Source organism: Vulpes lagopus, chromosome 18 (assembly GCF_018345385.1).
Source record: "Vulpes lagopus strain Blue_001 chromosome 18, ASM1834538v1, whole genome shotgun sequence".
Lineage (NCBI taxonomy): Eukaryota > Metazoa > Chordata > Mammalia > Carnivora > Canidae > Vulpes > Vulpes lagopus.
Window position 1 is genome coordinate 9,415,002 of NC_054841.1, and position 16,083 is coordinate 9,431,084.

Consider the following 16,083-nt stretch of genomic DNA (forward strand, 5'->3'; position numbering starts at 1 on the left):
AAACAGGAAAGATGGATTCCCAGAATCAAAGTTGGGTTAAGTTTTACCGCTGAGGTTCATGGAAAAGAACCATGTATGCCAGTGGTTCTCAAACTTGAGCATGTATCAGAACACTCAGGGTGACTTGTTAGAACACAGGCTTGCTGGGTCCACCCCAGAGCTTCTGACTCAGGGGGCTGGGGCGGGGCCTGAGGATCTGTCTTTGTAGCAAGTCCCCCCCATTAAGTGCAGTGCTGCTGGCTGGGGACCCCTCCGCTTTGAGAACTGAGCAGAGCAAGGGAAGCAGGAGCAAAAGCCAAAACCCACAGGGTAGTTGAAACATTTCAACAAGAGGCAGGTGTGGTTGATCCAGGCCTCCAAGGCACTTGGGTGAAGACAGACATCAGTTTGTCAGAATCTTGTGGCCAACTTGAAATAAAAGCCACTTAACTTCACCCTGCATATTGCAGTTGAAACCATGAAACCATTTACTGGAGTAGCAAATGCTGGTAGAAACTGGGTGTTCTTGGACATGCATCAATGATGCTGTCATTGCCAAAGGTGCTCAAGAGGTGGAGATAAGGAACCTGGGTTTCCTGTCAAATGTCCAAAGAAACCGAAAATAATTCATTCAATAAATGTACAATTTCTAAGGAATATCAATAAATGTAAAACAAGGAATGTGAAAGCATTGCATCGTAATAGTTGGCAGCTTTAATTTATTGTACAAAAAAATAATGGTGCCTCTTAGACTCTACAAGATCTTAGATTCAAAGAAAGATGATGTTTGTTTAAAGAGAAAATATAACTCGTACCACAAACCCGTGGCATGGACATTACTGCTCTAGACAAAGCCAAAATAAGTAGTGATATTAGGGCGGGGCTGATTTTAATAAGGAGATTCTATAAATACAATGGCAGAAATGCTGAAGGTGATGCCTCAGTGACTGAAGTTGGGGAAACAGAATGTGACAGTGGCTTTCAGAGTCGTCGTTAGGGCCTCTCAGCCTGACAGACTCACCCAAAGAACAGAAACCACCACTGGTCATATGGACTCCTCATGTGAAACCAGATCTCCATGTGACAAATTATGTAAAATAAAGGAAGAAAAGATTTCCAAACCCAAAACCATAAATTTAGTTAACAGAGTAGTCACGAAAATTTGTATAAGCAGAGAAAGAAATTTGAGAGTGCTTATTTTATCTTTTATAATGACAAAAATAAAGATGATAAAGGTGTTGGATCTCTCTTTTTTTTCCCTCTGAAGACTTCAGTAAGAAAACAAGGCTTTCTTTAAGGAGGACTTGTGTTTTTAGAGAGTATTTATAGTTTGGGCCAGAATTCCCTTGATCAGTTTCTTTCCAGCTGTTTGCTAGGATTTTGTGGTAGAGCTTATGAAAGTACCAAATGCGTTTGGCTGGAGATAATAGAAAGCTTGCCTGGTATAAATGACAGGGACAATTCTTATTTATTTAAGTCTAGATTTGAAGCCTTTCAGAGCTCTGGCTCAACACCAGATTTTCCTGCTCTCCCCTTATGGTTACAGAATGGCTGCCACAGATCCAGGCATCACCTCCTCTCCCCAGCAGACCTAGGATATGGGCAACCAGGACAGCACAAATGAGCTTTCCTCAAATGCTTTTTTTTTTTTTTTTTAAATCAGGGAGAAAATCTTGTCCAGAAGCCCCAGAACAACAAATGTTCTCTAGTGTCTCAGTGATTAGAATGGGGTCACAGGATTACTCTTAAGTGGCAGAGAAGACTGGGAAAACAGTTTAGCCTGTGCATTCTCTACAAAGGAAGGTAGGCAAAGGGAATAGCTGTTGGGTATTCATACTATGAAAACTAATAATCATCTTTTAGTTTCAGCTCCAGAATTTGTGTTTGAACATGGCTATCAGACATATCTGCCCACGGAAAGCAATGAAAACCAGACAGCCACTGTCATCTCTCTGCCTGCCAAGTCACGTGCCAAAAAGCCCACAGCCCCACCTGCTCAGAAGAGGCTTAACTGTTGCTATCCAGGTAGAGGCAGCATTGTGTCCGGCTTGCGTAGAGAATGTGACGTTTAGCAGATTCTAGGGCTCTCGCTCGTGAGTCCTGACAACTGGGTATAGATGTGCTCCAAACTGCCGGGCTTAAAAGCCAGAGCCCACCAGCATTTACATCATGACATACGATCTATCTCTCGCTGTCCCTGGTCACCGTGCATGTGGACGATTTTTACAGCCGTGGACCTTTGAAACGGGACTCATGAGTATCCAGGTTACTGTGTTTTTATTTCTGTGCTAAGCTTAGGGAGACATCCAGAAAGATTGCTGTTTCCTTTAAAAAACAAAAACAAAAATCTTTATTTGGAAATAATTTCAGACTCACAGAAAAGTTGCAAAAATAGGACAAAAATTTCTGTATGCCTTTAATCTGGGTTTCCCAAATGTTAACCTATTGTATTTGCTTCATCATTCTTTCTATAAATACATATTTTCCCCCAAAACCACTTTAGAGTAAATTGCATACATGATGTCCTTTTACCCCTAAATACCTCAATGTATATTTCCTAGAACCAAGAAGTTCTTTTATAAACTACAGCACAATCATCAAAATCAGGAATTTCATAGTTAGGGGGGTACCTGGCTGGCTCATGTGACTCGATCTCAGAGTCATGGTTTGAGTCCCATGTAGGGCAGAGAGTTTACTTAAAAAAAAAAAGAAAAGAAAAGAAAAGGAAATTAACATTTATATACACTATTATCAAACCATTGACCTTGTTAATATTTTACTAGCTTCTTATTAATGTCTTCTATCACAAAAGAAAAACATTTTCTCCTGGTTTAGGATCCAATTCATGATCACATGTTGCTTTGAGTTTTCCTATCTCTTTAGTTTCCTTGAATCCTAAACTTGTGTCTTTCATGACCTAGACATTTTTGCAAAGTACAGGCCAGTTATTTTGTAAAATGTTCCTCAGTTTGGGTTTATTGGATATTTCCTCATGATTAGATTTAGGCTCTGCGCTTTGGCTGGGAAGCACAGAAGTGATGCGTATCCTCCTTCGTGCGTCGTATCAGACGGCACATGATACCTGTTTGTCCTGTTTATTGCGGGGTTTACCCTTGTCACTTGGTTAAGGAAGTTTCTGCCAGCTTTCTCCACCTTTAAATTACTATGTTTTCCCTTGTAATTAATCTTTTGCTGCCTTTTTAAGGTTGCCAGTTCAAGACTGCCTATGGCATGAAGGACATGGAGCGTCATTTAAAAATTCACACTGGTAAGTGACATTTCTTTGGCACATCTGCCGGGAACGTGTGCTCAGTGCTAGGAGCCGGGGATCCAGACGAGCCAGACGTATGATAAGACACAGAACCTCGCTGGTTGTCACAGGAAAACAAACAGAAATTCAATAAAAATAAGATGGTGTTTCCACACATGATTTTGGCAGAAAATGCTTAAAGCAATAAAATCCAGTGCTGGAACAGATAGGAGCAAACTTAGCTGGTGGAGGTGTGAATGGCTCCAACTGTTTTGACAATATGCCAGAATTAATTAAAATTTAAATGTACATATTCGGGCAGCCCGGGTGGCTCAGAGGTTTAGGCACTGCCTTCGGCCCAGGGCCTCATCCTGAAGACACTGGATCGAGTCCCACGTCGGGCTCCCTGCATGGAGCTTGCTTCTCCCTCTGCCTGCGTCTCTGTCTCTCTCTGTGTCTCTCATGAATAAATAAATAAAATCTTTAAAAAAAAATAAATAAATAAACGTGCATATTCTTCTCATTTAAGGAGATGATCCTATAAATGTGTATGTGTAATTTTTGATACAGGAATAAGGGAGAAAAATAGTAAATTTTTTTATGTATCTTTACATTGTATCACTGGACACACAGCATATGTGTGTTATTTTTGTCATTTTGAAGGTGAAATTTAATAAGTGAATATTTTCTGGTTTTGTTTTTAAAGGAGAGGGAAAGATTGATGGAGAGCCTGGCTGGCTCAGTCAGTGGAGGCTGTGACTCTTGATCTTGAGATCATGGGTTTAAGCCCCACCTGAAGTGTAGAGATTACTTTAAAAAAAATAAAATAAAATAAAATAAAATAAAAAGGAGAAGAAAAGGTTGATGCATGGAAAAGAAAAATGTGCTTATTTCTGGTGATTTTAATTTTCTTTAATATATTATTTTTATGTCCCCCAGATTTTCTGAATGGAGAAGGAACTGCATTTAAACTATTTTTTTAAAGGTTTTATTTACATATTCATGAGAGACACAGAGAAAAGTCAGAAACATAGGTAGAGGGAAAAGCAGGCTCCTCGCAGGGAGCCTGATGTGGAACTTGATCCTGGAACTCTGGGATCATGCACTGAGCCACCCAGGAGTTCCAGCCACTCAGGAGTCCCTAGACTATTTTTAACCAAATATTAGATACTCTTAATTCAAATGAGAGAATATGAATACAGAGAATGTGTGTATAAGGTAGGGGTGTGCTGAAATTTGGCTGGGGTGTCACTAATTGCCCAAAGATTGCTATTTAGCCTCAAACCTTTGGAAGATAAAGTACCCAGCAATGATTTCTGAAATTTGTTGGCCATGGCCAGCGATTGCCTTTTTATACTGGGGTCACCATCCAATCCTAGCCAACTTCATGGTGTCACGTCATTTGGATTTACTCTAATTATCAGAATAGTAAGTTTCAAGTGTTGATAAGCATTCTCGATGTAATAAAAAATGAATATCTCCGTGCGGGTTTAATGAGTTCCGTCAGTCAAGTGAAGCATAGCATACTCATCGTTGCCAGAGTAGAGTGCTGTCATTATTCAGGAGGATTAAGGAAACACTGTAAATACATAAGCGAAGCTGCAACCTTAAGTCAGGTTCTGCACACCTTCAGGAAGCACCTTATACACTCACTTGGCCCAGCGTGGGCTTGTAGGATAGTTTCTCCATGACAGCAGCATCTCCAATAACATCTTCAGGCCGGAGAGGTGACAAGGTGTCTTCACCTTACTTACTTCCAGAGAGGATGGCATGGCCAGGAGCAGCACTGGCAAGCTCTTCACCAGCAGAACTAGCTGGAAACCATCCTTCACCAGCATCTGGCAGCTGCTCAGTGTGGCACATACACAGCCTGGAGACCACGGCAGCTAATCAGCCGCTGACAATCTTGAGAAATTATTGCTTGTGGATTTCTAAATTTGACTACTAACATTTCTTATTAATAGAATGATAATCTTTTAGACACTTTTAGGTATACTCTTAAATCCCAGATGTTTGCTCTGTGATAGTAGTGATCAGCTTTGGCTAACAATTGACTTTAACACTTAGCTATATAGGATTTGGTCAAAAGACATATTTAATATATAAAGTAAAAAGGGGAAATCCTGATTCACAACCTGCTTCCCTATCCAATATAAGCCCAGAGTCACCAGTTTTAATAATCTACTGTGTCTTGTTCTTAAATTTTGGCATACCTATGCTGAGCCAAAAACACACAGAATCTACTTTTTCCATCTCTTATTAAGTTAATATTATATATCCTATCACTGCAAATTGCTCTTTTCCACTTAATATTGGTCATCTTTCCACATCAGTAGTACATATCTGCTTCATTCTTTTCAGTGGCCTGATAGGGAACTGGTTCAATAATTGATGGTACATTCACCAGTAAAATACTTTTAAAAATATTTAAAAGCTTTAAAAGTCATGTCCTAGTTATTTCATGATGTGAACATGATCAGAATTATTTTAAGTACAAGAAAGTCAACAGGGAGGCACTGTTGTATTTGGCTCAGAGAGCAAAAGAGTTGTGGGTTTAATCCCAGTTCTTGAGAGAATCAAGGAAAACCATTATTGAGAGGCACAGTGCCTTTCAGAAAGTATTTAAGCTGATTTTAGCCAGAAAGGTTTTTGGTACCAAAAATACATACAGACACACAAATAACTGGAAAGATATCCATCCAGAAATCAGCAGTTGTTCACAGGGAGTAAGTTGACATGTACATTAGTGAGTATAAGTCAACGAAGCTGCTATGACAAAGAAACCCAAACACCAGCTCCCACGCGATAGGGGTTTATGTGTCTTTCAACTAAGTGTCCGGAGGTAAACAGGTGTGTAGGGCAGGCAGGTGGCTCTGTCCTACCGGATAATCCAGGGACTTAAGTTCCTTCTGCGTCATTATAATGCATCATGTCAGAGATCTGCCTTCTGCACGCAAGCTGCCCTCCCCTGCCAGTTCACCCCACATCTTGGAAACAGTTGGCAGAAAGAGTGGAAAAAGAAAAATAAAAGACAAACCATGTCCTTTACAAAAGGGACACATTTACCTTCTCTGCCATTTCATAGGCGAGGACGTTGTAGCAGAATGACACCTGGCTGCAGGCGAGGCTTAGCCTTGAGCTGCCTTCCCAGGAGCTCTCCGAAAACTTAGAGCCTCTGAGTTGTAGCGTGTGTCTGTGAAGACGAGAGGAGGGAACGGGATGAGACAATCAACAGTTCCTTAATTTACTTGGCTCTACTTTAGACGTTTGCATGGCCTTCTATTTTTAATTGATAAGGAATTGATTAGGAAATGAATAGGGGCCAATTAGGAACAATCTTGAATGTAGGAAAAATTAGAAAATCACAATAGGCAAAATGGAAAAAAAACTCCCCCTTTCCCGGGATGTTAGGTCTTGGCATATTTTCTTCTCTGGCATTTGGGGTTTCCTAAATTTTCTCTGGTGACCATGTAGTCCTCTTACCCATAAGGTAGTGGGGAAAGAAGCCTCTTTCTTGGTTAGTGTTGTTTCCTGATGCCATCTCTGTGTGTGTGTTTGAAGGAGACAAGCCCCACAAGTGTGAGGTCTGTGGCAAGTGCTTCAGCCGGAAGGACAAGCTGAAGACCCACATGCGCTGCCACACGGGTGTGAAGCCCTACAAGTGTAAGACGTGCGACTACGCCGCAGCTGACAGCAGCAGCCTCAACAAACACCTGCGCATACACTCGGATGAGCGGCCCTTCAAGTGCCAGATCTGCCCCTACGCCAGCCGCAACTCCAGCCAGCTCACCGTGCACCTGCGGTCCCACACAGGTAGGTCCCTCGTACTGCTCTCGCGCTGTGCTCCTCACTTCCAGCTGCTTAAAAGCACCTTAAAGCACTGAGGCACGATCTAAGTCCACGAATGGGGACGTCCGTCCGTGGCACTGTTTGTGGGTTCACTTTGCATCCAGCTGGAAGTGCCTTTCTCAGTCGATTAGGGAAAAACCTCGAGTTTATAACCTCCTGCGTATCCTCCTGTAACTTTATAACTTATTCACTAGTAAAGTATTTAATGAGGAGGTGAGCCAAATGACGAAGAGCTATAAATATAAACAACGCCTTCTTAATACGTTTCTGCATAGTTTCTGCATCTCGATCATTTTTGAAGCAAACTCAGGTCAGCCTGGGACAGCTTCGTGGAAAAACGCAGCAGAGTAGGTAACCTAACAAATCATTCACGTTTCAAGTAGACCAGTTAGCTATTGATACAATGATGCTGTGTAACAACCACAACGAAACCTCAGTGGCAGATTATAATAAGTGGTTATTGCTCACACACTGCAGGTCTAGCCAGCTGGCTGGACACTATTGATCTTAACTGGGCTCAATCACATGTAGCAGGAAAGGCTGGGTGTCCACTGACCGTGGCTGGGGATCTGCGGCCTGTGGATTAGCTGGCTGTACACTTGGCTTAGCTGGGGCAGTCTGGCTCTGCTCCACGTGCCTCTCATCCTCTTTTTGGACCTGTGGGCTACCCCAGGCTTATCCTTCTCATGACAGTGGCAGGGGTACAAGCAAGGATGTGCCGGTGGATAAGCCCATCTCAAGCTTCTGCTTGCATCCCGTTGACTGAAGCAGGCTATGTGGTGGGGCTGGGCTCACCCACCGTGGGAGGTCACCACGAGGTTACAGGGCAAAGGCCAGAGATAGGAGGAAGGATAAAGAATTGGGACCATTTTGCAAACAACCACAGTCCACTCCACCATCACTCACAATTCGGGACATGCAGGTGTAGTCATGCCTTCCCAAGAGCCATGTAAGTCACATTCGATCACGGGATCAGGTTCAGACACCGGGATCCTGTCTGATCTCCATCAGGTCTGAATATGGCTTCTCTTGACCCAGAGACCTTTGAAGTAAACGACAAGTCATCTGTTCCTACATTCCCGATGCACCGTGGTGAAACAGAGCCAGGGTAATTCCAGTAATCCTGTTTGCAAGGGGAAGAACGGGCGGCACTTGGCAATCACTGCTCCACAGGTTACCAGAATCCCTCTGGGCAAATGTCCCCACGTCCCCACACTCCAGGGACAGGAAACGTTTCCTGGTTGGGGCTCGGCTCTGCTCCCTGGCTCCTGACTCTGCCCACTGCAGCATCCTTTCCTTCACCTGCCTGAGCCACTTCCAAAAAGTAGTGGAAAATGTACTTTTGTGAAACTTTCTCAGCCTGCTTCCTGCCTACTAAAAGTAGGACTCTTTTTAGTTGAGGGTGGTGACGGGTTTGCCAGTAGAGCCATGTGCAAAATTTCGTGAATTTCCTGTGCATCTGCGTGCCGAAAGCCACCCCACGATTCTTCCAGAGACTCTCCTTTCCTCTGAACCCCGTTGTAGGCACTTTTGGCATATGACCTTCTGTGGCTGAATCCCTTGATGTTCCTAGGAATCCTTGTCCAGCTGAAGAACCTACTTGGCGCCAACTTAATTCTTTTGGAGGTTTTTACGAAGAGCCTTATATTCATACCCATCATTTCTCATTCAGTCTTCCCCCTGAGATCACGTCCCTGGGGATGATCTTTGTCCCTAGGCTTCTGTCTTACTTTGAAGACTTTTTGCTAGTTGGAGGTGAGAAATTTTATCTAACCCAGCACATCTTTGGTTTGGTCTATTCTCTCTAAATTCCATTTAGAAAATGGCCATTTCTTTTTTTGAGTTTTTCGTTTCCTTATAGGACCTCATCATGTGCAGCTCGTGAGACACTTCCACTGTTCTGCCCAGAATTAATCTCTTTTGCTCAAGTCCCAAATTGAACAAGTGTATTATATTCTCTATCTTATAAGTTACTGCAGGTGACAGTTTGACCAAATGTTTGCCATTCAGTAGTGTGCACGCCACTTCTCCAGTCTTTTCTTACCATCCATCCCAATGCCCACACTACATATTTTCATTTCCTGTTAGGGCAGCACTCTGCTCCTAGATACCAATCTCTGTATTAGCTACCTGTTGTCACACAAATGCAGCAGAACAAATATTCCCACAAAATCTCAGTGGATGTAGTGACATGTCTTTTCCGTTGACATGCTGGGGATCACCTCGGCAGTTCTGATCTTGGCTGGACTCCATTACATGTCTGAGAATCTGCTGGCCGTGAGCTGTCTGTCCACTGGTCTTGGCTGCTGCAATCCAGCTCTGCTCCACATTTCTGTCATCCTCCTCCTGGGACCAGCAGATGCTAAGCCAGCCTCACTCTTCTCATGGTGATAGCTGATGGAGGTACAAGCAAGCAAACCCCAGTGCACAAGCCCATTTCAAGCCGTTCCTCATATCAAGTCTACTTAAGATACCATCAGCCAAATCCAATGACACAATTGTTGAGGGTCATGGCAGGTCATCCTGTTCCTATCAGGAGACAACGCACAACTACACACATGGCAGAGGTCGTGGCTACAGGGAGGGAGGCGAGGGGGTGAGCTTTGGGAACATTTTTGTCATCTACTAAAGCCAGTTAAGACATGGGCATAACCAATGGCCAACTGATGTATTTCAGAAATCTCCCCAGCCTATGTTAGATGAGCTAAAGGACTCATTTATGAAAGTGGTTCAGAATCATTTTTGACTTCTTGGGATAAACTTGCCATTTATAGTAGCATCTTCAAATTGGTCTAGAAAAGGTGCATTTTCTAAAACTTTAAATTTACGCAGTGTTTCCATGGAATGTTCATTTCCCTTTTATAAATCTGTGGCATTTAGAAAATTTTACAGATTGTAAAATTTTTTTTTTATTTTTTTTATTTTTATTTTTATTTTTTTTTTTTTTACAGATTGTAAAATTAATAGGATTTGGTTTTCATCCTTTGATCGTTTGGGTTGACTCATCATCAATGGTTTTAGCAGCAACCTAAACTCAAAAAAGATCTGTCGGCTTAAATATATCAGTTGCTTATTCATTCAACAACATTCATTAAGTCCCCACTAGGTACTAGACACTGTGAGGATCACATACTGGGCAGGAATAAATGTAATCATTAGTTTTGGAGAGCTTTTGATCCCATGGAACAATTACTGACCAGTATGCCTCAATTAAGAAATCTGTGGTAAAAAAAAAAAAAAAGAAAGAAAAAAAGAAAGAAAGAAAAGAAAGAAAGAAAGAAAGAAAGAAAGAAAGAAAGAAAGAAAGAAAAAGATGACAAAGGGATTTAAAACCTTTGCTTTCATATCAAAGAGTGTTGTTAACTCTGCATCTCTGCTGTGAGATTTGGTTATCTGGTGTTGCTGGGTTTCACCTCTGCTGATTATTAAAAAAAAAAAAAAGGCAAAAAGACTGTCACTTATTTGGGCAGGGATGTAACAGGAAAACCTATTAGAATATTCTAAAGCAGGGATTCTTACTCTGGGTATACAGATACCTCCACTCAGGGATCCATGAATAGAATTTAGATGGTCCATGAACTTACATCGAAAAAAAGTTAGATCCTCATTTTCACTAACCTGTATTGAAATTGGGTGTGTCCTTCAATCATGAAAATTGGCAACTGATCCAAGAATAGTGCCTGTGAAGTTGTCTTCAGCAGAGATCACAGATCTTTTCATAACAGTTGTTGTAGATAGATCAATATATCATTTATGCTCTTCTCTATTTAGAAATTATTGTAGTTATAGATCTGCTACTAGAGCTTCTTATTTAATGCATAAATAAAGCACACATGGGGCGCCTGGCTGGCTCAGTTGGTGGAGCATGGGACTCTTGATCTTGGGGTTATAAGTTCGAGCCCCATATTGGGTGTAGAGATTACTTAAAAGATTTTATTAAAGCACACACATTGCTATATCATGAATTTTTTCTTTTAATTTTTTATATAACTATTTCAATATACTTGGCTTCTTTTGCATTCCTACAGATTTTTATTTCAGTTTACTTTGTGTATTTAAACATTATTCTAAGAAAAGATCTGTGCATTTCACTAAACTGCCAAAAAGGAGTTGATGGCATAAAAGAAGTTAAGAATAAGATTCCAAGGCAGGAGTCCGCCAACTTTCTATAAAATGCCAAATAGTAAATGTTTTAGGCTTTGCAGGCCATACTGTCTCTGTCACTACTGCTCACCCCTGCCTTTGTAGTGTAAAACAACCATAAGCAACACATGAACAAATGGGCGTGGTCTAGATTCCAATAAAATTTTATTTATAAAAACAGGCTGTGGGCCAGGTTTGGCCCACAGGCTATAGCTTACCATTCCTTGTTCTGGAGCTTAGTGTGGATGATCTTGGTGGTATTTAGTCATACAAAGCATTGTTTAGGTTTGAGCTTCTCAGTTTTCTAGGAGCTTGTTAAATTTGCTCCATGTCATCGTTACTTACTTGCATTTATTAAGCAGCTTACGGTGATGTTTTAGGCCTTATTACCAAAAAGCCGGAATACGATCCCATCTTTGAGCTTATGGCCTAAGAAAGCGAACATCAGGCCTATGCACAGATAATTACCCAGCATCTAAGAATACCAGCTTTGGAACCAGCCTGGGTTGGAATCCAAGCCCTGCTACGTACTACAGGGGGACAGTGAACAAGTTACGTAGTCTCTCTGGGCCTCATTTGTACAGTAGTGTTAAGAATAATATTGATAATAGTACCCACCTCGTGGGAATGTTGAGAGCATCAAATGAGACCATTCTTGTGGAGTGCTCATCAGAGTGCCTGCCATCCTGGAAGCAACCGAAGAATGTTAGCTGCTACTTTGCTTTAACAATACTGAAATGGGCGGGGTCACCAATTTGCTTGAATTATCAGTGCCTTAGATAATTCGGACTTGCCATTCATTGAGGAAATAAATTTGGAGTATCATGTGCATTCAGATGGTTGCAATTTCACTTTGCCTGCTCATCTTTCAGCGAACATGAATAAAAAAAAATAATAAAATAAAATCAAGCAGCTGGATTTCGTAACTTCACAAGTAAAGAACGCAGCTGGCAATGTGGGATAAATAAATTTGGCGCAATAAACACGTCTTTATTAATAAAAATCTGCATGAAGTGTAAGCTGGGCGTTTCAGTCGCTTTATACAGACGATTCTGATGAGTGAGCATGGAGCTGACGGATTCCAAAATGTGTCCTCGAATCTGTTACAACATGTAACTCAATCAAAGTGAACGGATGATGCAAAATGTACACAACTGTGAACCGTTAACTAGCAGAGTGGGTCCTTTAGCAAAATGAACGGTAGCTTGATCGTTTTAAAGAACATGAGTATGCTCACAAGTACTATTTTATGTGGGACAATGGAATAGCGCTTTTCCATCTCCCGTTTTTCCTGTGGGTTTTTATAACGGTGCTGGTGGTTTAGGTTTGGGGAAAGAAAAGAAGCCCCCCCACCCCACCCCCAGCCCCCCCTTTTTTTTCCTCCCAGGGGCTGCTAGCAGCTGCAGTTAGAAGGTCTCCACCCGCCCGCCTTTGGTATAAGCGGTTTTCTGGTGTGTGCTTCGGGGGGAATCCGCTGTGGTTGTTGCCTGCCTGTTCTTATCGAAACTCACCTTGTGTTGACAGGGGACGCCCCCTTCCAGTGCTGGCTCTGTAGCGCCAAGTTCAAAATCAGCTCGGACTTGAAAAGGCACATGCGCGTGCACTCGGGGGAGAAGCCTTTCAAGTGCGAGTTCTGCAATGTCCGCTGCACCATGAAGGGCAACCTCAAGTCGCACATCCGCATCAAGCACAGCGGAAATAACTTCAAGTGCCCGCATTGCGACTTCCTGGGTGACAGCAAAGCCACCCTCCGGAAGCACAGCCGGGTGCACCAGTCGGAGCATCCCGAGAAGTGCTCGGACTGCAGCTACTCCTGCTCGAGCAAGGCGGCGCTGCGCATCCACGAGCGCATCCACTGCACCGACCGCCCCTTCAAGTGTCACTACTGCAGCTTCGACACCAAGCAGCCCAGCAACCTGAGCAAGCACATGAAGAAGTTCCACGGGGACATGGTGAAGACCGAGGTGTCGGAGAGGAAAGACGCGGGCCGCCAGAGCAGCCGGCAGGTGGCCAAGCTGGACGCCAAGAAGACTTTCCACTGTGACATATGCGACGCCTCGTTCATGCGCGAGGACTCGCTCCGCAGCCACAAGAGGCAGCACAGTGAGTACAACGAGAATAAGAACTCGGATGTGACCGTCCTGCAGTTCCAGATAGACCCCAGCAAGCAGCCGGCCGCCCCCCTCACCGTGGGCCACCTGCAGGTGCCCCTCCAGCCCAGCCAAGTGCCCCAGTTCAGCGAGGGGCGAGTCAAGATCATCGTCGGGCATCAGGTGCCCCAGGCCAACACCATCATCCAGGCCGCGGCCGCCGCCGTGAACATCGTACCGCCCGCCTTGGTGGCCCAGAACCCGGAGGAACTCCCCGGGAACAGCCGGCTGCAGATCCTGCGCCAGGTCAATCTGATCGCCCCCCCTCAGCCCTCGGGGTGCCCGAGCGAGGCGGGCGCGATGAGCCAGCCCGCTGTCCTGCTGACCACTCACGACCAGGCCGATGGGGCCACCCTGCACCAGACGCTCATCCCCACCACCCCAGGCAGCCCCCAGGAAGGCTCCGGCAACCAGACTTTCATCACCAGTTCGGGTATTACATGCACTGACTTTGAAGGCCTTAACGCTTTGATTCAGGAGGGGACAGCTGAAGTGACAGTGGTGAGTGATGGAGACCAAAACATCGCCGTGGCCACCACGGCCCCACCTATATTCTCCTCCTCCTCCCAACAAGAATTGCCTAAGCAGACTTACTCCATCATTCAAGGGGGAGCCCACCCAGCCTTGCTCTGTCCAGCAGATTCCATACCAGATTAATACTTAAAAACCAAAAGAAAGGGGGGGAAGGTGTGACCAAAAAAAAAAAAAAAAAAAAAGGAAGGCGTAAATAGAATTCTGTAAGAGGTTTGCTCTTAAGGTTTTTAAGGCTTGCTGTGAAACCCCTCCCCTTGTAATAAATTGTAATTTTATACTGCTTACTATAATTTTTTAAAATGCTGTAATAATGTTGAGACCACCTCTGAATCGCCGTGTTATAACTGTTGTAGAACGTTGCCAAGATGATTCCAGTTAGGGGTTGGAATTAAATGCATTGAGTAGTGAATACATTTGTTTTGTCCAGCTTGATTTCCCAGTTCTGAGAAGGGTTTTTTCCAATCTAGTGAAATTTATGTGGGAGACGGGACTTCCCAACGTCTCTTAAGTCACCATCCTGAAATATTACCCCTGCCCCCCAAAATCTGGGCTTATTAGTGTTTTAGTACATGGATACAAATCTGTTGGCATGAGGACCATTTTCTACATGATGTTACGTGGATACTTGACACCCCCCCGAAAAAAGATGTTTAGTGCTAATGAGAAAAAAAGGAATGGTTTCCTAATAAATTGATACGTGAGTAAAATATACCGAATGTTAATGATTCTTGAGAGTCACAGTATGACTGGGACCTGATGGGGTGTGAATTATCCAATAAGAGGATTTGAAGAAACAAAGCATTTTGAGTCCTCCGGTAAATGTTACACAAGCGTCTTACTGCATTCACAGTTGACTTAAATGTGCCTGGTGCCTAAAGTGACCCAACCTGAAACTTGAGATTGACAAACCTGACATTTCTCTTTAGGGATGCAAAGATGATGTGAGTTCCTACTAACCCTTAGGATGGTTTTCTAGGATGCCATTGTCTTAAATATCAATATATGTGCAATCCCAGGGGCCAGGCAGTGGGATTGGAAAAGCATCTAGGTTTTTCCAAAGCAATTAGGCTCTACTGAGGAAAGAGAAATTCAAAGGTTGTGGTTTGGGAGTTGAAATGCTGTTCGATCAGTAGGTGGCGCCAGAGAGCAAGCTAGAATTAACCTCCAAAAAAGCCATAACTAGGTGGGGTAGTTACCTACAATTTCCAGCTTCTAGGATGATCTTCCAATTCATCGTGGGCTCTTAAACATACGGAATGATTGAAACATGCTCTCACAGAGCGTCAGCAAGGTCGGGTGCAGAGAGGCTTCCCTTGTGAGAGAAGCATATTTAAAATGTAACGAGAACTCTTACATATATTTTTACCAGATCCCTCACCGCTTTGACTTTTCCTAGCACACGAACTTACTAACAGTCTCGTGGCGATCATCTCACTTGTACACAAAGATATTACCCTCCTACCCCCTTATTTCTTTGGTAATAACAAACTAAGGAAATACACAAAATGGTGATGCGGAAACCTTCAGGCCTTGCCCACTGGAAATAGGAAAAGTCGGCCTCCCTTAGGAAATAGCTATAAAGTTTGCGTTGTCTCTTTTCTTTCCTTGATCCTTAATATTTGAACACAATTCTGAGAGTTCAGAGGGAGGGGGGTGTTGCCACAATTTATTGTCATATTAGCAACGGTAATAATGAGTCATTAACTGGATTGGCAAGAAAATGAGAAAGCTTGCAGCACGCTATGTTCATATTTTAATAATTTCACTGCTTTAGAATTATTGTTTATAGCTCTTTTTCTTTTTAATTGAGGAGGGGAGCTCCGGGGTAGGGGGGAGAGGGGCAGAGGGAGAGGGAGACAGAATCTTAAGCAGTCTCCACCCCCAGTGGGGAGCCTGACACAAGGCTCAATAGTAGGACCCTGAAAACAGGACCTGAGCCAAAACCAAGAATCAGATGATTAAAGAACTGGGCCACCCAGGTGTCCTGCTTACAGCTCTTAGGAAACTATTTAGCTATTCAGTTTTAGCCAAGAAACTTCTATTGTCATGAACCTGTTTTCTATATCCTTCTTTCCCAGAGTACCCCTTTCTTCGACTTTTAAAGGAATGGTTCCCTGGTTAGAAATGTAATGTGCATTCAAAGTAGAAAAGATGTAAAACACATTATATTATTTTAAA

The 16,083-nt window shown here is 43.2% G+C and overlaps 1 protein-coding gene across 3 annotated transcripts in view; it reads left to right on the forward strand.

Moving 5' to 3' along the window:
- ZFP64 (ZFP64 zinc finger protein) overlaps positions 1-16,083 on the forward strand; it is an 89,259-nt gene that overhangs the window by 14,427 nt on the left and 58,749 nt on the right. For 2 of the 3 annotated variants that reach the window (XM_041732963.1, XM_041732962.1), the window contains exons 3-6: positions 1,843-2,004; positions 3,185-3,247; positions 6,791-7,042; positions 12,746-14,614. In XM_041732963.1, the coding sequence (XP_041588897.1) occupies positions 1,843-2,004; positions 3,185-3,247; positions 6,791-7,042; positions 12,746-14,028 (1,760 nt within the window). In that variant the 3' untranslated portion in view covers positions 14,029-14,614. Of the gene's footprint in view, positions 1-1,842; positions 2,005-3,184; positions 3,248-6,790; positions 7,043-12,745; positions 14,615-16,083 lie in introns of those variants that run through there. The other variant, XM_041732964.1, reaches the window with a different exon arrangement.